This window comes from Branchiostoma lanceolatum, chromosome 2, assembly GCF_035083965.1.
Source record: "Branchiostoma lanceolatum isolate klBraLanc5 chromosome 2, klBraLanc5.hap2, whole genome shotgun sequence".
NCBI lineage: Eukaryota > Metazoa > Chordata > Leptocardii > Amphioxiformes > Branchiostomatidae > Branchiostoma > Branchiostoma lanceolatum.
Genome location: NC_089723.1, coordinates 33,303,772 through 33,330,718, shown reverse-complemented (window position 1 = coordinate 33,330,718; position 26,947 = coordinate 33,303,772). Strand labels below are relative to the sequence as shown.

The 26,947-nt window shown below is 41.3% G+C and overlaps 3 protein-coding genes across 3 annotated transcripts; all 3 read right to left on the bottom strand.

Annotated features, from left to right (window-relative positions):
• Positions 1-534: 534 nt before the first annotated feature.
• LOC136426988 (transmembrane protease serine 9-like) lies at positions 535-8,968 on the bottom strand. The gene is made up of 11 exons (XM_066415708.1): positions 8,833-8,968; positions 8,185-8,341; positions 7,475-7,572; positions 6,726-6,887; positions 6,276-6,418; positions 5,377-5,518; positions 3,274-3,451; positions 2,968-3,065; positions 1,917-2,057; positions 1,678-1,820; positions 535-1,021 (listed from the first exon to the last, which is right to left on the bottom strand). Exons 1-11 carry the CDS (start codon positions 8,924-8,926, stop codon positions 878-880), a joined length of 1,500 nt encoding a protein of 499 aa, XP_066271805.1. The 5' UTR covers positions 8,927-8,968; the 3' UTR covers positions 535-877.
• Positions 8,969-10,218: 1,250 nt separating this feature from the next.
• LOC136428727 (trypsin-like) lies at positions 10,219-13,847 on the bottom strand. The gene is made up of 6 exons (XM_066418445.1): positions 13,758-13,847; positions 12,827-12,983; positions 12,397-12,494; positions 11,606-11,767; positions 10,805-10,947; positions 10,219-10,451 (listed from the first exon to the last, which is right to left on the bottom strand). The coding sequence occupies exons 1-6, from the start codon at positions 13,795-13,797 to the stop codon at positions 10,308-10,310; spliced, it is 744 nt and encodes a 247-aa protein (XP_066274542.1). The 5' UTR covers positions 13,798-13,847; the 3' UTR covers positions 10,219-10,307.
• Positions 13,848-15,828: 1,981 nt separating this feature from the next.
• LOC136428723 (peptidyl-prolyl cis-trans isomerase E-like) lies at positions 15,829-26,394 on the bottom strand. Its single transcript, XM_066418442.1, has 12 exons — positions 26,302-26,394; positions 25,345-25,443; positions 25,050-25,093; positions 24,749-24,775; positions 24,237-24,318; positions 23,220-23,347; positions 22,538-22,664; positions 21,912-21,991; positions 19,775-19,880; positions 19,150-19,225; positions 17,874-17,940; positions 15,829-17,399 (listed from the first exon to the last, which is right to left on the bottom strand). The coding sequence occupies exons 1-12, from the start codon at positions 26,336-26,338 to the stop codon at positions 17,331-17,333; spliced, it is 942 nt and encodes a 313-aa protein (XP_066274539.1). The 5' UTR covers positions 26,339-26,394; the 3' UTR covers positions 15,829-17,330.
• Positions 26,395-26,947: the final 553 nt, after the last annotated feature.

The following is a 26,947-nucleotide window of genomic DNA, read 5'->3' as shown; positions in this document are numbered from 1 at the left end:
GGCCTCTTTGTTGGTATTTTTTGGAGGAGGATGCTATATCATGTTAAGCAGGGATCGATTGATTTTCACTGTGTTTGGCATTTTTACATCAGCTGACGACTAACATAATGAGATGCACATTATGCAAATCATGACCTATTTTACAGAATTATTGAGGAAAACTTGTAGCACTGCTGAACGCATACGGTAGCATGTAGCTTTCACTATTACAATTGGCGTCCTGGATTCTAGGTAAATAGGCCAAAATACAGCCGGCATTTCTAGTTGGGCAATTGAAAAACAGATCTCTGCTTTCATTTCTGTTTGGTTATCAGATAGCTTAAGTGAACTTGATGATTGACATATGAAGATGCTAAATATGCAAAAAAAAGAGCTAATTTGCACAATTGGTGAAACTTTATAAATGCTGCATTACACTATATGACTTTTATACATCTGGCATCTGTCACTATTAAAGAAAGAGAGGAATATTGACAAATATTTGAATACACATGCACATTTGAATGATTGATGAGAAAATACTATAAGACCATATTGGTAAATTACGAGGATTTAATACTTGCATCGTTAAGGGTAATACATTTGGCGAAGGTATGAGGTCGTGGAACTCTAGTTGCTAACTGTTTTAGTTACACGACAGGAAAGTTATGTAAGATATAATCATCATGCTAATATGATGAGGCACGAGCTTATCATGGCCTCCTCAGTCCAACGAAATCAACCACTGGCAAACCAATAAATCCAACGTGATGCATTGCCCAAGCCTGCGTGGTCACAAGAAAGTAAGAGAAATGCTAACAAGACATGTTACTATGATTACGCTTTATTCCGTACTGAGTTGCAGATGAGCACATGGTCTGATGTTGAAACCGCTGATTTAATTGATGTGACCGTTGATCCAGTCGACGTAATTAGAGACCTTGGTGTAGACACCCGGGGCATTCTCCCGGGCACAACCGATGCCCCAGCTCACTACGCCGTACACCGTGCCGGATCTCACCACGGGACCACCGCTGTCTCCCTACACACAAACATCACCATCAAATCCTGTTCGTTATGGATTTTACACAGATAATAAAAGTCTAACAAATCTTTTTCAATTTCTATTCAATTTTCTCTTACTTGAAGCACCTGTAGGTGACACGTGTATTGCAAATTTGCGGGCATCATAAAAAAAGTTTAAACTCTTTATATCCATCCATTAGTAGACAATATTTAGCAGTACATAATATGCAAATTCAATTCACTGTATCGTGTATCAAGTTATGTGGTCATGACATGAGTTCATCAACCCGGAGACATAAAAAAGTTCTTTATTCACAGCCAATGTAATGATGATAACATCCAAAGTTTCGATGAACATAATAGGGCAATAATGGCTGGTTCATTTTGCACTGTAGCTAACAATGAGGTCCCAAAGGTACTGTCCCATAGACAAATATTGTTAAGAAGTTTTGTTGCTTAACGATATCTATGTATGTGACAATACTTTTGAGACCACTGTTAGCAGTGACATCTAGCTGCAGTACAAAATGCATCAGTTATCATTTCCCTACAAGTCGGTTGTGAATAAAGAGCTTTGTTGTTCAGTCCTTCATCAACCAGATGAAACTATTTACGGAAGAATAAACATAGTTTGCATTGGTAGATAGTTTTCTGCAACAGAATTGCGTTTACCTGGCAGGAGTCCTTGCCGCCATCCATGTAGCCGGCACAGAACTCATTGGCACTGACCATGCCGTCGTAAACATTGGGGGCGTTACAGGCGGATCGGGAGATGGTGGGCACATCGACCTTTTGCAGCTTGTCCGGGAGGTTATCTATATAAGTTGCATAAAAATGTGTCAATGCTAATGTCACATATGAGGACATACAGCAAAATAATCATAGTAGTCCATAGTCTGTAGAGAACTTACATCCGTTTTCATGAGTTTTTCCCCAGCCCGTGACGGTGACAATGGTCCCGGGTGAAACCATGGAGGACGGCAGGGACGCCGGGCTGACCCGGGAGTTGAGAGTGACGGGCGATCTGAGCTTGATGAGCATGATGTCGTCGTCTATAGACAATGAGATCAGAAACGTTTGTACAGAGATAATAACATCAGCAATCACAACATCAAACAGTTTACATCGTCGCAGAACATAAAACCTCGTTATAAAATGATAACAAATTTGAAATACATATAATACTTGTTGGCTTGTCGCTTTGTGTCGTATCTATGATATATACCTATTATTACATGCTCCGAACATAAGAAACGCATGAATGCTACCAAATATTCAGACCATCTAGATCCCCTCTAGAGGACAACACTGTCACCTTTTCTCCATGTTATTCCTCAGATAAAGGCATATATAAAAACAATATTCCGATTCCATATCATAACAATCAGCCAATCAGTTATAGAAATCAGCCATACTAACTTTAACGCTGCAGCAGCACAACCAAAACCACTGCAGTAAAATGCTTGAGGTTTGACAGTCCTCTGTGCATGTATGTCTGTGTTCTAAACTCTTTCGCTCACTATTTGACAGCAGGGATGATGATTTTTCGAGAAATAAGGCGTCTGTCAATCTTCCGTTTGTACAGTATTGTATATTGTATAGGGGTGTCCCTGTGGTGTAGTGGTCTACGCATTTGCTACTCTGCCACATCTGGTTCAAATTACTTGGACCAGAAGGACTGGGGTTCAAGCCCCAGGTAGGGCACCTCTGGACAAGAGGCGCATTGAGTCATACCAAAGACTTTATAAAAATGGTACATACTTATGAAACGGTATGGAAGTTAAACGCACTCCACTGCCAGTGGACTAGCCGCCTGCTGCAGTGATTGCACCACAGTGTGGCCCCAGGGCTATGAAACGGAGATGGGCACCGCCCTATACATCAATTATGGTGTGGGAGGATTTTAACTTTAACTATAGTGTTTGTAGAGTTTGTACCTTAATTTGTATTTGATACGCTTACCAGGGTGGGGTATGACCTGTTGTACGCTACGACTCTGTTCGTGCCCCTCGTTTCTGCTCAAGTCGTGATCTCCGGCAACTACAGTCATGCTGTTAGCACTGTCAACAACAGTTACACAACATGTTCCGTATGAAAATTGACGTTCAAAAGTTTCATACATTGTAGTAATACTTGCTATCTGTAGAATGTAGCTCTGCTTAACTTTCGGAACATTGTTAAGTTACAACTTAAGACGTGCAACCACACAGTAAGAATTATTTGCCTAACTCGACGAAATAGACAGGAATGTGATAAATCCTGCAATACCTGACTTCACATTGAGCGGCGCTGAGAACCCATTGGCTGTTGAGGAGCGTGCCGCCACAGAAATAGCGGCCGGACCCTTGCAGAGACACGTGCCATGGGAATTCACCTGGAATCGCTTCCGAACCGCCCACAATGCGGTCTCCATAGCCCTGAGCCGCTGGACAAAAAGACTCTTCAACTCAACGAGAATAATCAGGGAACTACAATGTACTCGAGCAACAGTTACTCAGGTTTTCAAAACAGAAACGAACATCTTTCATCTCATTTTTTTGTTTATAGCTGGCTACTGAGCTAGTGTCTAGAGTAAGGTTTGGTCGTTTCCGTTTGCATTAGCACTGTCAATCTGACCGAACAGAAACATTTTACATTACTATTAGTTCTTCAAAATATGTTGCTGCCATATACGGCCCATTCGAGATGATTAACGTTGAAATATTGTTTACAAATCATCTTGACAAACAAATTTCATGATCATCTCTATACCCGTGTACAGAATATACTAACGTAACATCGTTTTTTTTCTGCCAATCAGCTATTTCTTAACTAATAGTGATATTCTTCTGGTAACATTAAGAATAAGCAACCCAATAAAGTTGTGTGTAGGAGCTGGATGCACCTTACATTGACACTATATGGTTTGAGTAAAATCTTATCTCGTAACGCAACGTCACACAGTATGCATGAAATCACTCGCCTGACGACTCTGTGAGCTCTTGTGGACATTTTCAGCAGCAACACGGCCGGTCTCCTCTCGATCTTTATTCGATATTCAGGGGTCTGCCGCCGAACACCGTCCAATGTGATAGGGTAAATATTCAGGCGAAAAATACGCTCGACTCTCTGGCAATTTTGAAATTCGGCAGCCTCAGGCGATCAACAAGTTCGGGCGGCGGTCGTTGACAGTGTGACCGACTAAACAATAGAATACTACCTACCAGCGTAGGAGACAAGAGCGAGGAAGACCAAACAGCGCATAGTGATTTTCAGTCGGTTGCCAAAGCTCAAACAAGAACGGGTTTCTCCAGCCTAGCCTGACATCGACTGTGGTTTTCGTGTTCATTTTCAATGTTTATATACTCCAAGTAACCATCAGATAAGATACCCTAGGTGCGTCAGTCGTCTGAACAGGTGGTGACTTTCCAGAGTTATCGACCAGCCTTTCAATATAAGGGTCAGGCAGAAGGTTAAACCGTTGAGTATTTAAAGATGAAGATATGTTGTAACTGTGGTAACTATTGACCCCTACAGATCTTGGCGGGGGTGATTCGGATGGCATCCTATGGGCACCATAAGATTGATGCAAGCGTGCGAAAAAAAATTGGGCCAAACAAAAGTTGCCTTCATTATGAAATCTAAGTAATCAAGAAGGTTTTACAAATGACTGAACATACAGAACGTGGTATGCCAAATAATGAATTATCTGTTATTATTTCTCACATCTTCTTCTTTGATTTTAGAAGACTTCGATCGTGTCGGAATGGACCTCCCAGCCACTTCTACCGTACTGTGTGGATGGCTCTTGTGGCAAGGAGTAAGTGGTGTGAGTTTGGGTCCCTTACGTATACCGGCTTGTCTGGAACTGTAGTGGGTCTTCTTGCTAGTAAATTTGAAGGAGAATAACTCAAACAGGGATTGATGGATTTTCATTGATATTGGCATGTAGGTACCTTAGGCTTGAGTTTGTCTTAAGTGAAACTGATCATTGCAATTGACATATTGAGATGCTAACTATTCAAAAGAAGAGCTAAATTAGTTAATTAGATTTTCTAAATCTGCTGCATTACACTACAGGACTTTCAAGTATGCGGCATACGTCACCGAGAAAGAAAGGGGTATCGATAGATATGAATCATACAAATTTGAATGACTGACACGACAGTAAAGCTAAGATAAAAAGAAAATCATGATAACCATATGATGAGGCACAAGCTTATCATGGCCTCCTGATCATGTGACAACGAAATCAAATGCTAACAAACCAAAAAATCCAACATGATTCACTGCTGTGAATCATTGGTAGGGGATCGGAAGAAAGTACGAAAAATGCTAATAAGACATGTGATTATGATCACGCTTTTATTCTGAGCTCAGTTGCAGATCATTAGTTGATGTAACCGTTGATCCAGCTTTCGAATCTGTTCACCTGGGTGTAGACGCCCGGGAAGTTACGCTCGGCACAACCGTAGCCCCAGCTCACTACGCCGTACACCGTGCCGGATCTCACCACGGGACCGCCGCTGTCTCCCTACACACAAACATCAGCATTGAATCATGTTCGTTAAGGATTTTAGACAGATAACAAAAGTTTGACAAATCTATCATATCTATCATACTTTTTTTCAAAATTTACCTCTACGGGTATTGCATGTTTTTGGGCATCATAAAAATTGAAATTCTTTATCTCCATCCGTTAGCAGACAATATTTAACGATGTATGATTTTAGATGCAAAGTCAATTCAATTCACTGCGTCATTGTATCAAATCATGTGGTCGCCATGACATCAGTTGATCAACCCGGAGACATCAAAGTGGAACAAACATAATAACAAAGTTCTTTATTCACCACCAACGAAATGATAACAGCCGACGTTTCGATGCCCATCTGACATCATCTTCAATGAAATAATGACTGCTTCATTTTGCACTGCAGCTATGTTTCACTGCTAACAATGCGGTCTCAAAAGTATTGTCACATGCATAGATATTGTTAAGAGGCTTTGATCGATGAATGTGACAATATTCACGCTTGGGACCGCATTGTCAGCAGCGACACCTAGCTGCAGTACAAAGTGACGCAGTTATTATTTCCCTGAAGAAGATGACATATTGTCGTCGAAGCGTCATTTCCTTGATGGTACTAAAGAACTTTTTTATTCAGTCATTCACCAACATGATGAAACTATTCACGGTGGAACAAACATAGTTTGGTAAATAGTTTTCTTTCAGGAATATGTTGCGTAATTGTTGTCGACAGTGCTAACAGCCTGAAGAATTGCGTTACCTGGCAGGAGTCCCTGCCGCCATCCATGTAGCCAGCACAGAACATCTTGGTGGTTATCTCGCCGTCGTAGGCATTGGCAGCGTTACACTCGGCTCGGGCGATTTTGGGCACATCGACCTTCTGCAGCCTGTCCGGGTAGTTAGCTGGAAGTTGCACAAAAAGAAAGAAGTGTTGTCCATTATATGAATTAATGAACTTAATTGCTCCACAATCGTACATGGTACAATGTATGGCATTAAATCAACAATACTATAAGGCTAATCTATCCTACAATTCTAAGTACAAAATATCATCGAGACCAGTATATGGGTCACAATATAGTCATGTATTGGTAATTCTGTCTCGCTTTCGGAATGATTTTTGGAGAAATTGAAAGAAGTGAATGGTAATGTCACACATAACACCTACAGCAAAACAGACAAAGTAGTCCATAGTGTGTAGAGAACTTACATCCGCTGGAAAGAGTGTTTCCCCAGCCGGTAACTGTGAGCATGGTCCCGGGGGACACCATGGAGGATGGCACGGACGCCGGGCTGACCCAGTTGTTGATATTGACGGGATGTTGGAGTTTGATGAGCATGATGTCGTTGTTGAGGGTGTTGTCGTTGTAGTCTAGACAATGAGATCAGATGTTTGTACAGAGATTGGAATATCACTATTTGACAGCAAGGATGATTTTTTTAGAAACATGGTGCGGTCAATCATGCTGTTTGGATATAACACCAAACCGTGGCATCATGTGGCGTAATCGGTAGGGTGTTTCGACCAGTACCGAGAGGTGCCGGGTTCGAAACCCCGATATGCCCGATGTTGTGTCCTTGGGAAAGGCACTTTACACGACTTTCCTCACTCCACCCAGGTGTGAATGGGTACCTGACTTCGGTTGGGTAAGGTCGTATTGAGTTCATCTGCTGGCGTCGAATGGCCGCCCAGACCCTTGCGACAGTTTCATAATGTGCAAGTGTGGAGCAAATATGTATTTGTTGTGTATTATGTGATTCTAAAACCTGCAGCAATTCAGCACTGGCTGCCATTGTACGGGTAATGTCTGACCAATAAACCATTATTGTTATAATTATAAACAGCACAATGGTAATATGATCCGAATGTGTCCTATTGGCCAAATAACACGTGTGCGTATTCAATAACCGAAAGACACATTACTCATCAGTATTGAATGATGTTAAATATACGCTTACTTGGATGTACTATGACCTGTTGTGCCTGGACAGTCTGTTCATGCCCCTCGTTCCTGCTCAAGTCATGCTCTCCGAGAACTACAGTCAGGCTGTTAGCACTGTCGACAACAGTTACGCAACATATTCCTTAAACAAACATTTAACGAGTCGTCGATGAAGGTCAGACATCCAGGTGGAACGATACGCTAGGTAACAGTTACTCAAGCAACTGGATAGACGGGAGAAACGGTCTGCAGCATCCACTACCTTTCTCAGTCACTGAAGAAAGGTGGTGGATACTAATGTTACCTGAAACATCTGACCGTTTTCAAAATATATCCAGTTGAGTGAGTAACTGATACCACGCGTGTTCAATACGTCTCATCATGTGGGTTGCTGTGCACAAGCCTCTCACCATGGTACACGGATTACCAGACAACGGTAACTTTATTCATTGTTAGATAGAGTGAGGTTCACATGGTACCATTCTATTCAATACAATACAACATATATATATGTGTGTTTAGTTTGAAATAAAGCACAATTTTTTATGAAATATTGAAGGTTTTGGGATGTTCAGAAGTTTCATACATTGTAGAAATAATTGCTATCTGTAGAATGCAACTCTTTCGGGCCAATGATAGCTAATAGCTAAAGACGTGCATCCGCACGGTAAGTATCGTTTGCCAAACAAGGAGAAATATTCCAGAAAGTGGTAAATCCTGCAATACCTGACTTGGCAGTGAGCGGCGCTGAGAACCCATTCACTGTTGAGGAGCGTGCCGCCGCAGAAATGGTTGCCGTGCTGTTGCAGAGACGCCTGATAGGGGAATTCACCTGCGGACGCCTGCGACCCGCCGACAATGCGGTCTCCGTAGCCCTGAGCCGCTGGACAAAAAATTAAGACTTTTGAACTCAACGAGTATTGTCAAGGAACTGTCATGACCTTTCATTCATAAAGATGTGGTATTTTACAAATAACACCCGTTTCTGGGGTTGTTATGCCTATGCCTTTAAGCCCAGCTTCCAGTGACCCGCGAACGTCGACCTAAGCCCGCGTAATCGACCGAAAATGCCCAACGTCGGCCGAGCTGATTTTTTCATTTGTGACGGGGGCATTACGACGGGACGTTAAGCCATGGTCCACTTCTCATCGTGCTTGTCGAAAAGAGCTAGGAGAATTTCCTTGGTATAATGAACCGATGAACCGGTAAATACTGTACATAGTGCCTGTCTTCTCTGTCACAACCAGTAGAAGAATAGCTAAAACTGGATCGAGGTCATTTTCCTTTCCTACATTCGGCAACCTCCCGGCGATCAACGAATTCGGACAGCTGTCGTTGACAATGTGACCGGATTAAGAACAAAATGCTACCTACCAGCGTAAGAGACAAGAACGAGGAAGACAAAACAGCGCATGGTGAGTTTCAGTCGGTTGGCAGAGCTCGAGTGTGAACAGGATTCTCTGGACATCGACTGGTGATTTACACGTGCATGTTCAATGTATTTATACGTACAGTAACCATCAGATAAGATACCCTAGGTGCGTCAGTCGTCTGAACAGGTGGTGACTTTCCAGAGTTATCGACCAGCCTTGGAAGATAAGGGTTAGTGTTAAACCGTTGCAACGAGCATTCAAAGATTAAGAAATTTTGTAACTGTGATAACTATTGACCCCTACAGACCTTGGCGGAGGCGATTCGGATGACATCCTTTGGGCCCCCTGACATTGATGGGAGTGTGCGCCAAAAAGTTAGGCTTCCCAAAAAAGTTGCCTTCATTTCGAAATCTAAATGATCGATGAAGCTTTACAAATGACTGCACATACAGAACGTGGTATACCAAACCAGGAATTTTCTATTTTGTTTCATGGTTATGACGTGTGATGATGGTAACTATTGTTGTGATACATGGATATGATATGCAGCGTTTGCAAATCAAAATGTTGATTTGTTTTTTCTCACTATGGCCAAGGCCTCTGGATACCTCTAGTTACCTTTGCCAGAAGGTTATCTTTTCGGTTTTGCTATGGTAGACTGGGTGTGGAAACGGACGAGAAGCTGTGGATGAATGTCAATGATATTTGTTAGGTGGGTAGGTGTCGGTAATTGTAAGGTCGATTTTAAGAATGGGTCTCTTGGTGGCTTTTTACCATACGTCAGCGGAACTTGTATGCATGTGTGATTGACTGCAGACAGCATAACTCGATAAGCTATGGGTGGATCTCATGGTATTTGGTAGGTGTAGAGGTCAGGAAAACGAAGGTCAAGTTCGATAATGGGTCTCCTAGCGGCTTAAGACAGCACTGCAGCAGAACTTCAAAGTTGGTTCTGGAAGCGCTTTGGTCATGATTTTTAGGCGGTTGAGGAGCAGGGAGTGTTGTAAGTTTGGACCCCCTAGCGACTTGTTCGGAACTGCAGTGGGTCTCTTAATTGGTATTTTTGGAGGAAGATAACTTAAGCAGGGATTGGTGGATTTTCATTGTTTTTGGCGTGTACAAAAACATACACGTACTTTAACTGATGATTAATACAATGAGATGCACATCATGCAAATCATGACCTATTTTACATAATTATTGAGGAAAACTACTTGCACCGCTACATCGCATACTGTAGTATGTGGCTTTCACTATAACAATTGGGTAGCGATAGCCTCCTCAGGCCTACGAAATCAACTGCTTGCAAACCAATTCGTTCAACATGATTTATTGCCATGAATCATTGGCAGGGGGTCGTAAGAAAAAATTCTAACAAGACACGTGATGATAACTACACTTTTATTCTGCACTGAGTTGTAGATCAGCACATTGTTGCAAAGTTGCAGATCTCATGTCGACACATGTACAGCTGATTTAATTGATGTAACCGTTGATCCAGCTGGTGAATCTGTTCACCTTGGCGTAGACACCCGGGTAGTTACGCTGGGCACAACCGTAGCCCCAGCTCACTACGCCGTAGACCGTACCGGATCTCACCACGGGACCGCCGCTGTCTCCCTACACAAACATCAGCATCAAACATGTTCGTTAGTCGATCGATGTCTGTTAAGGACTTTACACAGGTTAACAAAAGTCTGACAAATCTAGTACAAATTTGAATATCAAATTTTCCTCTTTGATACTTCAAGCATCTGTATGTGACATGGGCAGTTTATGTATTCTAACATCCTATAAAATTGGAATTATTTATCTCCATCCGCTAGCTTACGATATTTGGGGATGTGCGATGTTCACTGTCACGTATCATTGTATCATCTTATGTCATAACCTGGAGACAGAGACGTCACAGAAAGGGACAAACATTGTTTCTTAGATACAAGCTAAAGTTTTCTACAACAGAATTGCGTTACCTGGCAGGAGTCCTTGCCGCCATCCATGTAGCCGGCACAGAACATTTTGGCCGTGACCTCTCCGCCGTAAGCGTTAGCAGCATTGCAGGTGGATCGGGAGACGACGGGCACATCGACCTTTTGCAGCCTATCCGGGTAGTTAGCTGGAAGTTTGATCAGGGGGAAAGGAATGAACTGTAATGTCACACATATCACCACTTACAGCAAAACAATCATAGTTCACAGCATTCATACATGTCCACACACTGTCTGGCAACGATTACACAGAAAAAGCAACGACAATGAACAGCAACCAGTACATAGCCACACTGAACGATGACGCCCCTTGGCACCATACCTAGATAGATCTGTCAGCGATAAGCTACTAGGTAAGCCACGGTGTGCTTGGGATACCGTTAAGCGGTAGATATACAGTCGCGATGATTTTACGTTCACTGCATGTTAATCATCGCAGTGACCTATCCACCGAGAGCTCAGAGCACGTTGCACAACTTCGCACAATTTCTTTATTTCTTTATTTCTTTATTTCTTTATTTCTTTATTTGAATTTACCACATGGAAAAACAAGTGGAAGGGAGGACAAAACAGGTGTATCAACACAATTGTTTGAACCGCGAAAAATCTTTGCCTCAACCCAAACGTGAAATTAAGTTCACACGAAATTAAGTCCATTTACAGGATTTCCCCTTGGTGCCGTTAAACATTTTCTAGGAGGATACAGCGGCACTACAGGAAACTGTACTACAATGGCTGCACTTATCTTCCTAAGCAAAGGTGAGTCCATAAGATACGGGTACTTACATCCACTGGCACGGGTGTTTCCCCAGCCCGTTACGGTGACCATGGTCCCGTCGGCAACCATGGAGGATGGCAGGGACGCCGGGCTGACCCGGGAGTTCAGAGTGACGGGAGAGCTGAGCTTGATGAGCATGATGTCGTTGTTAAGGGTGTTGTCGTTGTAGTCTAGATAAGGAGATCAGCAGTGAACACAACACTCATGCTCATGATGTTTATACATCAACAAGTAAAGCATCAAATAGTTTACATCGTCGCTGAACATAAAACCTTGTGGTATCGATATTGAGTGCCGACGATAAGAAAAGAAACGATGCTCTCAAGTTTTAACAGACTACCTAGGTACAAGACAAGACAAGACAGCCACCTTTAAATTTCTGCATGTTTTTTCTTAGATATAGACGTATATGAAAAATCATATTCCGCTCCCTGAACATCATAACACGGGTTAAGAAATTTACCCGTGGGAGGGAATTAGCAATGCGAGTAACTACCTTACAAATGTTGCAGAAGCACAAAGAGAAAGCACACATTATCATATGATTATGTGCAGAATACACACAAGAATACACACAGTATGCACAGAATGCACTCAGTATGTGCAGAATGCACTCAGTTTGAGTCTGCATACAATGTATGCAAACTGCACATATTGTATCATTGAATTTGTTTTCAGTTGAGAACATGTTAATTGCAAAATAATCTAAATGTGCCCTGTTTGCATCTTCATGAACCACAGGACATATTACTTCACAACTTCTTTCTTATAATAGTAAGGATGTGCAATATACGCTTACTTGGGTGTGGTATGACCTGTTGTACCTGACGACTCTGTTCAGTGCCCTCGTTTCTGCTCAAGTCGTGATCTCCGGCAACTACAGTCATGCTACTGGCACTGTCGACAGCAACATATTCCGTAAACGAACATTCAACACATGTTGTAGAATTCTCAAAGTCAATTCCAAAGTCAAAGAAGAAGATGTAAAAGAACAAAATGAAGAATCTATTGTTTAGTATGCCATACACACATACTCTGTGTGTTTAGTCATATGTTCAACCTTCCTGACAACTTTTCATACTGAAGGCAAACTTTTTTTCTTTCTTATTCACACTCGAACGGTTAGTTTCGGGGTTCCCAGAGGTCAGGATGTCATCCATACAATTGAATCAACATGGACTACATGTGAGAAATACACAGGAAAAAAGTGTTATAACGACCTTCAGTACCTCATTTGGCAGTGAGCGGCGCTGAGAACCCATTGGCTGTTGAGGAGCGTGCCGCCACAGAAGTGATAGCCGTTCTGTTGCAGAGACACCTGCCACGGGAAGGCACCTGGGGTCGCCTCCGACCCGCCGACAATGCGGTCTTCATAACCCTGCGCCGCTGGAGAGAAGGAATTTTCAACTCAACAAGCATAATCAAGGAGCTTGAATCATGCACTTATGTGCAGTAGATATTCAGCTTTTAAAACTGCCACAAACATTTTGTCATCTTCTATCTTTAAGTTTGTACATAGCTAGGTATTGAGCTAGTGTCTAAATCTTAAGGTTTCTTCGTTTACGACCTTTTTTATCGCTGTCAATCTGACTGAGCAGAAGTCATTTCAATTCATTAGTTCAATAAGAAATGTTACTGTCATATATGGCTCAAATGTGATGATTGCATTGAAAGATCTAAAAAATCATCTTGATACAGAAATTTCATGACCATCTCTGACCGTGTAGAAAATGTACAAACGGTTCATTTTTTTCTGTTTTCAATCAATCAACTACTTTTCTTTTGGAAAACTAGTAGCAATTAGTACAAATTAAGAATTACCAAGGTAAGTTGCATACATGTCTTGCTAGACACCATATGGCAGGGCCTTAAACATAAAATCTTCTATCCGAATGCCGGCGTCACACAGCAAAAAAATGAGTCGCCTAACAAGTCTAATGCCTGATGTACATTTTTGGCTGCAGCCCGGTCAATGTCTTCTTTATTGCTGCACAATTTTTAGGGATATGCCGATGCTCACAGGTCATCGTACCCTATCTAATGTGATAGGGTACATTGTCAGGCGCTCAACTCTCTGGCAATTTTGAAATTCATAAAATTCGGGGAAAGGTTATTGACAGTGTCAGTGGTACACCGGCGAAAGGACAAAATGCTACCTACCAGCGTAAGAGACAAGTGCGAGGAAGACGAAAAAGCGCATGGTGAGTTTCAGTCGGCTGACAGAGCTCAAATGAGAGCAGGCGTCTCCAGACAGAGACTGGTGTATTTATACGTCAAGCGACCATCAGATAAGACACCTTAGATAAGTGGGACATCTCAACAGGTGGTTACTTTCCACAGTTATCTACCAGCATTTGAAGAAGATAAGTTAGTGTTGAACCGTTAACGTTGCAAAGAGCCGCAGATATGGAGACATGTCTTGACCCATTCAGACTTTCTTGGCGCGGCAGAGGTGATTCCTTCTCTTGCGAACTTTGTACAGTACATGTATCTTTGCAGTAGTGCTTTGAACAACTTTACTACTAATTATCCTCCTTCCGCTATGTTATATACCATAAAAAGGAATTGCGAAAGCATCAAAATACAGTCACATCATCATATATAGGGACTGGGAGTGTCTTGCAGAGAAACGATACAAGTGGATCTAGACACATGGGTAGGATACAATCGTATTATCACGGAGAAAGTCATCTGTCGATGTCGCATGTATGTAGCCTGGTAACCATACTATCGGGAGCTTGCTGGTATCTCTACGGTGCTGAGAGTCTTACCCACCTGCCCAGGCCCAATAGCACACGGCTGTGAATTTTTACGGTGTAGGTTTTATTTACTTATTAGGCCCCAAGAACAGAATGGTAGTAGTAATTGGAAATGCCGGTTAGAAAAATAGGCTGTCAGAATAAGGCATATGCTTAGTAGTCCCCGTCGCAGGGTCCCTCCGGCTGTTTTCTATAAGTTATCGTTTTCAAATTACATTTTCTTCTTGTAATGGGCCAGATATCCGGTCCGTAACAAGAAAAAAAAATGTCATTAGAAAATGGTAACTAAAAGAAAACAAGCTGGAGAGAGCCTGCAACGTAGGCTATAATGCTTAGTTGGACTGAGGCATGTAACATGGTTACGAGGCTACTTGTTTGAGAAGAGCCTCTCCTTCTGAACCTCATATAGTACTTCTGAATTACACCTGTGTAAGTGGATTAAAAACATAGCATCATGACCGCATCTGGACACTACTGTCGTGTTGAGGTCACCTGACTAAGCGCCCAATGACAGCTGCTGCAGACACTAGCTTTTAAGCTCATACACTAACGTGTTAAACAACGCACATGTATAACATGAATTGCTTTATTCAAAATTGTTTGATACTCATCTTTTGGTGGGTTTGATGTGCAATTGAAAGGACACGTTTCCTTAAAATAGACCATGTTTTATCGTCTTGCGCGGGATAATTCTAAATTCAAGATCAGATGTTGTCTTCTCTTTTATAAGCATGTGCATATTTGAGATGATAAGTCTTGAACCCTCAATGGCTTCAGAAGTATGCATGTCCCCTCTCAACAACAATGCTGCCACAGCACCGATGAGAACTTTGCCAGTTATATATAAAATGTTGACACAAGCTATAGATATCAGCACCTGGTTCGGTGACTGTGTATTCGTAACCAAGGGCAGTGTGGTATGCTTTGGCCTGTCATTTACCAAAAAGCTACACCTCCTTTCCCGGTGTTTGCTTAGCGCAGGATGTGCTTATCATTTGCCTATTTAAAAAGATATCACTATCTCAAGCCTGTATATGACTGTCTCCTGTCACGTGATAATCAACATCAAGTCACGTGACAGGAGAACTCCAAGACGAGACCTGCCTGTAATACCAGGTTGACGAAGAGACAGAGAGTTCGTCTCAAAGCTCCCCAGAGCAATCTTTTTTATGTTGTGTGTAATGATTAAATGTTTGTCAAAAGGACATATGAGGGTCAACATGCATTCTTACGCAACTCTTGCTCACATCTGAGCAAGTTTGTTTTTTCATAACTATCAAGAGTTTTCATTTAATCAGGCACAAACCAGGAGAAATGACAGAAAGATGGATGCAATATATACCTTTGCATCACCACCTCAGATTTCATTCAGATCCAAGTGTGAGAGAAAGCAAAATCAGCCTTAGCTAATAATCAAGTTAAGACCAGTCCAACCATCACAATTACACAAATAAACCACATTAGCTCTATGGCATATTTAGCTACATTTATTTCACTTTAGAGTTCAAAAACATATTAATAGCTACTTTGATACAAGATCCTGTATCAATCAACCACACAATAGCAACAGTCCTGAAAATAGTGCTTTGTTATTTGTAAAAAAAGTGGTCTCCAACATTACGTTAACTGTTGGAAATTTGAATATCAAAATATTGGTGCACTGAGACACCCTATACGTAATAGAGTGTTCAGGGTTACAAAAACCTTACACGCTCAATAAACCAGTTAATAGGCATTGAAGAAAGACTTTCAGCATGCCACGTGGACATACAGAGTTCACACTAACTTTCCATATATAACTTATCATAAGTGGACATATTGCTTGCCGTCATGTGAACAGGTAAATAAACAACACTTATGTACACAGCCGGACGCAGTCTATCAGTATTTAACATACAGCCTGCCACACACAGTGAGACAGGAAGGATGTGGAAACACATGTTGATTTCTAAAACCAGCTCAGCATACTAGTAATCAGTTATAGAACTTCACACATGTGGTCTCCATTTTTTTCAGGAGAAACAATTGTCTTTTCTTCCTCTGATGAAAACTGTTGAGTAGCAACAGGACCAGGTCACATCCCATATCATGACTGTGCAGTGTTTTCCAAATGGAAAGGGATCTGGTATCTAGAGCATCTAGAATAAAAAACTCCCAGTTATGCTACGGTCACATTTGCAACGGTGTCTGTAGGGGGTGTAGCCCCGGCCGGGCTCCAACGACACAGGTACCCAGTGGACAGTGCTGGACACCAAAAGGGTACCTCTCGGTGTTCTCACGATAAGCTCACAGTACCTATTTGTTAATGTGTCCCACGTTGATTACAACTCCATGTTAGAAACAGGGCCCGGCCAGGGCCCAAAATAGCCCGGTAGCAGCAGGGTGCCCCACGGGGCTACGTCCAAAAGTGACCCCCAAAAAAGCCAGTGAGCTGCCCGGCAGGGCCCCTTTTTCCAATTGTGACCTTAGCATTACTGGACAGATGGCTGAGTATGATTCCTTTTCTCCAAGGAGTCTATATCTCACTATACACTTCTTTTCGCAGAATAATCTTACAAGACTCAATAATATAAATTGAAAGCCGGTCAGCAAGAAAATTGATCGGCCAACGAGTCTGTGAAATATAAATGACATTTTTAGCAGTAATTTGCACAGTGCTCTGTTGATAATGGCACAATCTTCAGAGCTGTTCACAGGTCCTTAAGCCCCGTCCAATGTGATGGGGTAGATTCTCAGGTCTAGTCTCCGGCAATTTTTTAATTTGGCGACCTTCTAGCAAACTACAAATTCACGGAAGCTCATCGACTGTGTGACAGAGGCTTAAAAATTTTTTCTAGATCAGTCTTTCTATGAACATATTCCCTTTATTTTTAGCATATTCTACAAAAGTTCAAAGTATTACAAGCTCATGCTGACAACAATTTCCTCAAAAGTTTTCAATATTTTGAAGTTAAAGATGACTCTTGTCAACATTCTAGACAAGTTCTCCACAGTTACTTATGACCACCCTTTCAGTGGGTTTTCCTGATTTCGTTCCAATTTTCTGTAAGAAACACACAGAAACAAAGACGTTATTAGAATAGAAACCACACAATCAGAAAAAGGTTAAACTTTGACTTATTTCATGACTTTCACTTATTACAAGCAAATCACAATAATAGTTTAATCTCTAAATTCTATCATGATTTACATGGAACTCAATAAGCAGCTACATGCACTATACTTTTGTTGTTGTTTTCTTTCCTTTTTATATAATCAACGTTGTGGCTCTTTGCTCTTTCCACTACATGAAGACAGAGTGTTAACGTTGATAAGCAGCCATTGAGTAACCAAAATCAGATTTGTGTTATCCTTGATTTCGTTAACAGAATTTGAGACACGATACAAAAATTTATAAGAAAAAAAACACAAAACAATTTAAAAATTGTTCTTTGTCTATGAAATTCTTTGAACGACTTATGAAATATTTTGTTGCTCAGCTGTTGCAGGCTCCAACATAAATATTATAAAACCTCACCTCGATTTTTCTGACGACATCTATGCCTTCTGTTACCTGGCCGAAGACCACATGCTTCCCATCTAACCTGGAGAGAGAGGAGAATAAAACGGTTACATCTGTACTTTACTGGACATCCTGTAATGTCCATCACAGTGATCCAAAAATGAAACATGTGTAACTAACATATGTTACATGTATCAGAAAACATGTTACATGTAAAAAAAATTGACTGCACTACTAGACTCGCCCTACTCTATGGAGTGGCTGTCAACACATATGCATCACTGCAGCATCAGCAATCATTTTGTCCTCAAGATATGACAAAAGCAACAAAGACACCATCTGTGTCTGTATCTATATAGAACCGCCCTTCCTGATATCTCACACCAGTTTTGCAGGCATGCAGCGCGACAGCACAGCTGGTTATATTACACTGAACAACCTGTCACACCTAACCTTTATTCATCTGACTGTAAGCACTGTAAGCTATCTAATGAGGATGGCTCCCACAGTACCTGGTGGCACTGAGCTCCCCTCTATGATAGGACATTTTTAATTATTCACTGGGAATATCTTGACAAACTGTAGTAGCAGGCATTTGTATATAGAAGTAACATATGGGACAGTCAGACATACATAAAGGATCAGACAAACAAACTTGATCGAACTGCACCTACATCTGTAAGAATAAAATGGAAGGACCAGAAAAAATCATGAAGAGGGGACAGATACTGGGACGGAAACACAATGCTTATTTTATTTGGTGTGTCATAACTTTTCTTCGGCTCACAGGGCTGAAGTTTTTATCTTGCTTCAAGTGTAGAGAATAGAGTAGAGTAGATTTGTACAGGTAGGAAGATCTCTTCCAGTTGAGACCGTTCATCCATTTACTGGACTGTCATTCCAGGCTTGTGTGGACAGTCCAAGGCCTTGTAGTTGTATACTACTGATTGATTCCATGTGTTTGTTGAGTCTATTTTTGAAGGTATTCACTGTCGGTGCATATAACACACTCAGAGAGCTAGGGGTCACCGTAGCTAACTGGATGTCATGTGCCGAAAATAGAACATCCTGGAGACAGATGTCCGCAACCACCATGCATCAACACCTGATGCCCATGAGTGATTGATTGATTGATTGATTGATTGATTGATTATATATATACCAGCTTCGTAACACAATGAATGGTAATCAGGTCTTACATCTTAGTCCTGGATGTGTTTTAAGAAGTTTCATGTAAATAGTACATGATTGTATGGTGTTCAAATAGTGGTTTGTGGTGCGACAATCTTACCAGGGTGTTGGAGCTGTTGTCATGAAGAACTGGGAGCAATTTGAGTTAGGTCCAGAGTTGGCCATGGACATGATTCCTGAGGAAAAATAGGCAAGAGTTCAAACAAAGTTACTTCAAACTCAGCTTTAGTGTTAGTGTGCACAGAATGAAGAAAAAAAGATGCACTTGCATACCTCATCATGACACCTTCCTTTCCCTTTTCAATAAGTTGAGATAAAGACAATCATATTTTGTTCTGACCATTGTATAAGTCATGACATACAGTGAGCACACTTGAAAATACTGTGAATTCATTTACTTTTGTGGTGGTCTTATTTTGCAGTAGGAGGGAAAAGCAGGCTTTTGCAGTCTTTAAATCAATGGTTGAAACAATTCTGTATACAGTAGTAATACAAGGGAGACATATTTATGGTGTCATGAATTCATGGTGGAGAGTATTTTTGTTTTATTCATTGATTTGACTGTTCAGCACATACAGCCAGGGCTGTCTAACTAACCAAGTGTTGTTATTACAAAGGGCTAGACCTGCTGACAAAGACAGGACATTACAATGGAATTTGACACGGACAACATAAGGAGATACTGTGAAAATAGAACCAGCACAAAAGTTTCAACATCTCCTGACCTGGCCCTGTGTGCTTGAGTTCAAAGTTCTCATCCTCAAACTTCCCCCCATAGATGGACTTCCCTCCTGTCCCGTTGTGGTTGGTGAAGTCTCCGCCTTGGTTCATCTGGTGCAAGTTGTCAAGGGAAATCTACATCTCTCCAGTATACACAGACAGTAAAATAACGAAAACATCTTTGGAACATTTGGAACTGTTGAATAATACATCTTTATGGTATTGTACCAATAAGTAGTTGTCAAGGAAAACTGTCACCATGTCTCTCCAGTATCATCACTTTTGGATTTCTTTGCATACAATATCCCGATTATGTTTACATTATCTTATGTTGAACTCTGACTTCTCCCGCTTACTTTTAAGTTTCACTTTATTTGATTTGTAAACTTTTTTGTTTACCAATTGTTTTGTTATTTACATTTCATTTTGTTTATTATGTAAGTGGATCCCGGTAGCATAGTGTTTATCTGACACTAATGGAGATCTTAAAATGGAGATCTAAATAAAACAAACAGTAGACAGCAGTGTTCTAGCCAGCCTGAAATTTTTACCCGTCCTTTCAATTTTCCTGTTGGGACGAACATATCGAGCGCCGAAGGCGCGAGGCGTCGCGCCAGAGGCGTGACCATCCTAGGGGGGTCTGGGGGTATTCTCCCCCGGAAAATTTTGGAATCTAGACCCTCTGAAACACTATTTCCTGCATTTTGAGGGGCAAATTTCTTGGTAGAATAAGCTTAGTTTAATGACATCTCTTTCGGTGAAAAATTACACAAGGGTTTCAGGCTTAATTTTGGGGGGAGGCGTGCCGTCGATCATCGCGGTAAGATCGAATGTTCACATGTGCACACACAAGCTACATTTCTATGTTGTATACAATCGGCAAAGAAAAGAAAATCAAGCACAACAAAACTTTATTACGAATCTACGTCCTACAAAAAATACACACAGAATAAGTCGGCAAAATTAAAATTTTTCAACACTTGTCCCGTATGCTCCCTCTAATTATTGAACATAATGAGGAATTTGACACCCTACTTTGAGAAAGAACGCCATAAAGACGTCCATTTTTTTCTCCCATGTTTTCCATGGTTAATTTCTCCTGTAACTGCACTGAATGCCTTCAAAAGTTGTCGATTCAAGCCTTCAAACAGCCGCTTCGTCGTGCGATCCTTGCGATCCCCGCCATTCCTCTAACATCTCGCAAATTCACGCTTAGCTGAAATCACGCGAGTAGCGAGACTCGCATGTCATTGGTCGGTATTTCTTGAGGCGACGGAGACGACGCACTGTGATTGGTGGAATAGAATATCTGACGCCTGTTTACCATTTCTTACGGGAAGAAAGCGCATTCAACTCAGCCGCCGCGGCTTGAAACTTTAATAATGTTTTACAGATTACAGAAAGCCTAGCTATAGGAATATTTCTGAATTTTTAGGCTTCTTTGATAACAATAACTGACGGTGAACCGTGAGTGACAAAACAGAAATAAACGTTAGCCCGATGCGACCAGCCAAAACTGTGGGGAGGGCGGCACATGACGCCGAATTTTCGGCGGCAACCAAATATCCACCACGGCGCTCTTTGTGTGTGGCTGGGGTTGTCGCCGGCGGGCATTAGAAATGATCTAGATCGCCCTCGTCGCGAACGTCCAGTGATCCTCTGGAGTTTTTTCAAAATTCTAAACTCTGTTTAAATATCTTTACACACCGATTTTTGTCCATCAAAAATGACGGGTTGGGCAAAAATGTTGTCCGTCATGAGCGACAAAAACCCGTCAAATGACGGGAGGACGGGCGCTGGCGAGAACACTGGTAGACAGTAACATAAAGAAAACGTTTTCATTTTCTAACATCTTTGTAACATTTGTAATTGTTTAATAATATATTTTTATGGTATTGTACCGATAGGTATTATGCAGATCCCACGAATCTACTACTGTCTTAAAACAATTGTGTGAAATTCAGACATCATGAAAGTTTCAACTTTACCTTGCTCCAGCATCATCTAGTAATTACTTTGAGTACTGCACCCACATCACACATTGGAAAGAGGGTAGTGTTTGCAATGGATCTGATGCCAAAAGCAGCCTTCTAACACTACCTTTGCTGCCATTAGCAATGAACCTACACCACTGAAGGATACAAACTGTGGGATGACCCTGTGGAACGAGCTCCCCTTGTATCCAAAGCCTTTTTCATGGGAGCAGAGGCATCTGAAGTTCTCTGCAAAACAAGAAATGATAGTCACTTGAAGGTTTTTACAAGGTTGTCTGGTAAACTTGCAGAGAAAAGGAGATGGTTATCAGATAGAAGACTCTAGGGTCCACCTTTCTTTTTAGTATGTAACACCAGTTACAGGTTGTATAAGGGACAATGCTTGTGCTTGGGAGGGAAATAAGCTTGTGTTCGAGGAAAAGAATGATTTGATAAGAAGAAAATTGACAGAGAAACATAAAACTAATAAAAAGAAGTGTACACAGAAAAAAAATCAACCTTCTAGCTAAATGTTATCTAGACCAAGGAATTTCCTGCTTACTGCAATTCTTGTTTCTTCCACTATAACTTTATGTTCAGTTTTCACGGTCACCTCTGTACCGTGAACATATCAGCACCGTGAGAAACCTGCTGCTATTATTTATGATTCCTTCACACATCCGTTCCATAAATCACTTGCCACCACCGTGAAGTTAAAGTTCAGTGAAAATGTCCATTTTCCTTACACCATAAAATTTTGCTACCGTGAAGATAAAGTGAATTACAGTAGTTTACCTGCAGTTTTTGGTACAACATCAGCTCTCAGAAGAATGACTATCCTCCCAGCCTGCCGACTGCCAATCTTGACGTCCATGAAGACCTGAGGGTTGCTCTTTGCCTTCTTGGTTGCTGGCTCGGCCACCTGACATGTACAGACATTGGTTATACCAAACACAGATACTGTTCCTTTCCAGATTAAAGAAACATGAACTACCTTGTCTGTGCACACACAAAAATAACTTAAGCTTCAATGGGGAATATGCTAGTTAGCTTCAATGGGAAAAATTCCACACTGAATAAAGTTACTTCATGAAGTATACTTTGATGAAGGTTAGACATCCAGGTATTAAGACATGCAAGAAAAAGCAAGATGCAGTACATTTTGCGTACCATTGCATATTTATGAGCATAATATTGTAAAGCTCTTCATAAGGTTTCCTGTAACTGTGACTGATTCTCGGTAGGGAAACTTCCATTTTCTAAACGTTTTGATTTTTCTTGTATTTCTCTTCACAAGGTTTCCTACGTGATTGATTCTTGGTAGGGAACTTTGCATTTTCTAAAATGTTTGATGTTTCTTATAAAGTTATATACATCTTTCTCTTCATAAGGTTTCTTATTTGATTGGTTCTTGGTAGGGAACATTTCATTTTTTTAATGTTTGATATTTCTTGTATTTCATCTACAGGTGTTGTACCTGTGCAGACTCTTCTGCTGGTCTCTTCTCCCCAGGCTCTGATGATGATGATGTCCCCGCCCCCTCCGTCTCCCCCTCATCCAGGGTCTTCCCTGCAAACTTCTTCAGCCAGTTATCTTCTGACCAAACTGTGAAGTAGAGAAAACGTATTGTCAAATGAACCAGTCAATACATACATTTATGTCATGCCTGGGCCTGATACGGGTGTTCCGGACTGTGTGATAACTATCCGGATCACATAGGGTTCGGGAGTGTTATCACACAGGCTTCCATAGAATATTTCGAACGCATTTCGAGCGCGGCGGTTGCGCCACCGTAGGAAATTAGAATACCGGATTCGGAGATTGGAATCAATGTTGCTACAGTTTCTTGTTCGAGGACACAAAACTCCCTCAACTTCTGGCGCATTCCGCATTGAAATGTGTGTTTTCTCGGGTGAATATGACCAAGGTATGACATAAATAAAATACAACACGTTGTATTCCGCATCACCCTCGGTCCCAGCCCTCCCGCGGGTCGGATTGCCCTCCGGCCTACGGCCGTCGGGCGATCCGACCCGCGGTCGGGCTGGAACCTCGGGTGATACGGAATACCCCGTGTTGTATTCTATATTTATGTCATACCTACATGTAGGCCATGATAAGATATGGGTGTTCCGGACCGGTCTGCATCCCAGGCCACATTCTTCTACAGTCTACTTGTATCCCATAGGCTTCCATAGAATAATTCAAATTCACTTTGTGTGGGCTGCTGACAAAAATTAGAATACTGGCTTTGGAAGTTGACATTGATTCTTATAGTTCCTTGGTTTGCGGACACCAAATTTTCTCAACTTTTGGCATATGTCACATTGAAATGTGTGTTTTCTCAAGTTGGTATGATATAATACAACACAACGTATTCTGCACCACCCCAGACCCAGCCAGTACAATCCACTACTTCTCTTCTATTGGTAACAGATACTGGTGGTATCTGGATTCAAACCATTGCAGTGAGCCACTTTTAAAATGAGCTTACCTGCTTTCATGGACCCTTCCTTCAGTTTCATGGGTTTGGCCAGGTTACATCTGATGGTTCTTCCGAAGAGCTCAGACTCATGCTGGGGAAGGAATTCTTACAGTATAATTGATTGTCGTTGACGTCAACATATTCATGGTAGTCATAATTTGAATCGCCCATGACCATGTTGGTGTGTGATTGGATAAAGCAGCAGCTTATCAGCATATTTATAAAAGACATACTAGTACACTGTAATCTATCATGGCGGAAATGTCGTCAAATATCTGTATATTCAAACACAACATAATGCAATGGCCTTTGTTAACAGCTACAACTAAATCAACTTTTTCTGTGTACTTCAAAAGTTAGCATATGTGTTACTGTATCTAAGACTAAGGATACTTTATAAAACTATCATATTATAAGTATGGAAGAATAATGCACATGCTAGTACATAAGGAGCTAAAGGCGTAAAGTAAAGCTGACTATACATAAACATCCTGCACAGCTTCAGGATCTGTCTGACTTACCATATTGTCTATGGCAGCTGCAGCATCCTGAAATGATAACCAATCATATCAACATCATAATGGTGAGACAGTAACAGATCAAAAACTACACAACTTAAACTGGAGCTTGAAAACACAAAATGAACATAAGCAATATGCATCCCATGCATCTTCTTGCAACTGCGGAAAAAAAAGTTTCATTGACATAGCTTTCTATTCCAATAATCATAATAAACAACAGTATGAAATGCAATGTATACATACAACAGTACACATTGGGCAAAGTTTAATCTAGGCTTTACAATAATGTATCAGTACTTACCTCTGCACTTTCAAACTCCACAAATGCAAACCCTCTATGCTTCTCTGAACACAGCAGTCAAGGAATTTCACAAGATATTGTCCCTACGGCATAATTTGTACAACCAAAGTCTCAATCCACTGAAAAACACTTTCACAAATCAGGATAGCTTCTTCCAACCTTACAGCACTATCCGAAATGACGAATGCAATCCCTTACATGTCAGAACTACATAGTTTTACAAAAAAATAGATCTTAAAAAAGATAGCAAAGCAGTTATTTGTCCGAGAGAATGACATTCCTAAGGAAAGGATACGAGTCTCATAGTCGAGTGGGACGTTGATGTCCACCAGGTCTCCGAACGGGATGAAGGCTGCATGGAGGACTTTTTCATCAACCTCCTCAGCAAGGCCACCTGGGAAGGTGTGCATCGTATAACACAGGTGCCATTAAGTGCTGCAGTTTGAGTTTACTGAGATTCACTATTAGCTGGCAACTTGGCAGCTACGATATGTATTCCTCCTGTATAGGATACGTGTAAAATCATGTTTGTAGTGATTTAATGTTCAGTGTTTTAGCGGTAACCCCCTCATCGCGAGCTTATAACCGCCACGAAAAAGCCTTTGTGTTCGGCCTGCCTACCACCTTGTTTTAACCGCAAGCTAAAAACCACCATTATTATTGAAGAACACTTCATTTTCTCCCTACTGTGAATTAAATCACCGCTAACTGAAAGTTTGACAGGATACTTTTAACGTTACATAACACATACACGTTGTGCAATTGCAGTGATGGAAACTCACCCTAACAGTTACTGTACAGGCCAGTCCTAACTAGCCTTTATATTTGGCCCATTCCATGCAGCTGTATGGTTAAGAGCTGCCCTTAATTTATCAAAGTTGACATGGTGAGGTTGTCATTGTCAATAAATATCATATCAATATTCAACGATTTAGAAATAAGATACATTGCAAGAATCGAGACCTCTGGCTAGAAGTATGCTGTGGTGAGTCAGCGCGTCTGGAAATCCCAAATATAACTTTTGTAGGTCACATAAAAATACTACCACGTCCCACGTTTTGCTTACAAACGCTATATTAGGTGCGTGCCCCCCTCCCCCTTTTGAACATTTCGGACATCAGGAATTACTGTCTGCTTACATGAACGACGTTCGTCCAGTTAGGTAACAAGTCAACAAAAAATCCTTATCACTTAAGTGTCTACGTGATGCTAAAGTGGGAACGGTAGTCTAAGCTGTGACAGGTTTACTCACCGACGTACACGATGCGTTTCGTATTCGGCGCCGCCATTTTGGAGAAATACTTGGGGTCACGCCACTCTGGCGAAGGGGGTGAGCAGGCTCTTATTAAGCGACATCTAGCAGATTGTGGTCCTACTGCAGCATACTAATTGCATGTGATGGCTTTACAAAACTGTGGTGAGCAACTTAAGTTTCTGGTGAGCAACTTAGGTTGACTTGTGCGCACAGGCTGGCATTACAAACAGCAAAAAAATTGTAAAAGGAAGAAAATCCCTTGTATCGTTTTCCATCTCCGAAAGGAACAATACTTGACTAAAACAGGTTCGCATTAGGGAAATCTATTTTAACCTCGGCCACATTGATGGGTGCCGTGCCACCATCTTGAGATTCTGACACATTCCTTCTTGTTTCTGGTCTAGATTTGGGCCAGACAGTTTCAAGGATGCAGTACCTTCATGGATTACTAGGCGGCACTGCAATACCACGAGTTCCTAAGTCTTGCAGGTTGGAATTCCAAAAGATCGTTCCAAAAAAAAAGAGGCAAATCTAACGTCAATACAAATACTGTAAATAACATGTCACCTACTCACAATTTTTCCGTCATGAATTACACTAAAATGTGAACCTGTCCGTATTTGATGATGCAGATGTGTATTTC

What these genes read in the sequence shown, in the direction of transcription:
- LOC136426988 (XM_066415708.1), bottom strand. Translation starts at nt 8,926, where the DNA reads ATGTCCAGAGAATCCTGTTCACACTCGAGCTCTGCCAACCGACTGAAA. An exon ending in GCCGCTCACTGCCAAGTCAG is followed by an intron (nt 7,573 to 8,184) that starts GTATTGCAGGAT and finishes TGTTGTCGACAG; the next exon opens with TGCTAACAGCCTGACTGTAG. An exon ending in ACAGGTCATACCCCACCCTG is followed by an intron (nt 2,058 to 2,967) that starts GTAAGCGTATCA and finishes CATTGTCTATAG; the next exon opens with ACGACGACATCATGCTCATC.
- LOC136428727 (XM_066418445.1), bottom strand. Translation starts at nt 13,797, where the DNA reads ATGCGCTTTTTCGTCTTCCTCGCACTTGTCTCTTACGCTG. An exon ending in ACAGGTCATACCACACCCAA is followed by an intron (nt 11,768 to 12,396) that starts GTAAGCGTATAT and finishes CTCCTTATCTAG; the next exon opens with ACTACAACGACAACACCCTT. An exon ending in GCGGCAAGGACTCCTGCCAG is followed by an intron (nt 10,452 to 10,804) that starts GTAACGCAATTC and finishes ATGTTTGTGTAG; the next exon opens with GGAGACAGCGGCGGTCCCGT.
- LOC136428723 (XM_066418442.1), bottom strand. Translation starts at nt 26,338, where the DNA reads ATGGCGGCGCCGAATACGAAACGCATCGTGTACGTCG. An exon ending in CAGCTGCCATAGACAATATG is followed by an intron (nt 24,319 to 24,748) that starts GTAAGTCAGACA and finishes TTCCTTCCCCAG; the next exon opens with CATGAGTCTGAGCTCTTCGG. An exon ending in ACAACAGCTCCAACACCCTG is followed by an intron (nt 17,941 to 19,149) that starts GTAAGATTGTCG and finishes CTCTCTCTCCAG; the next exon opens with GTTAGATGGGAAGCATGTGG.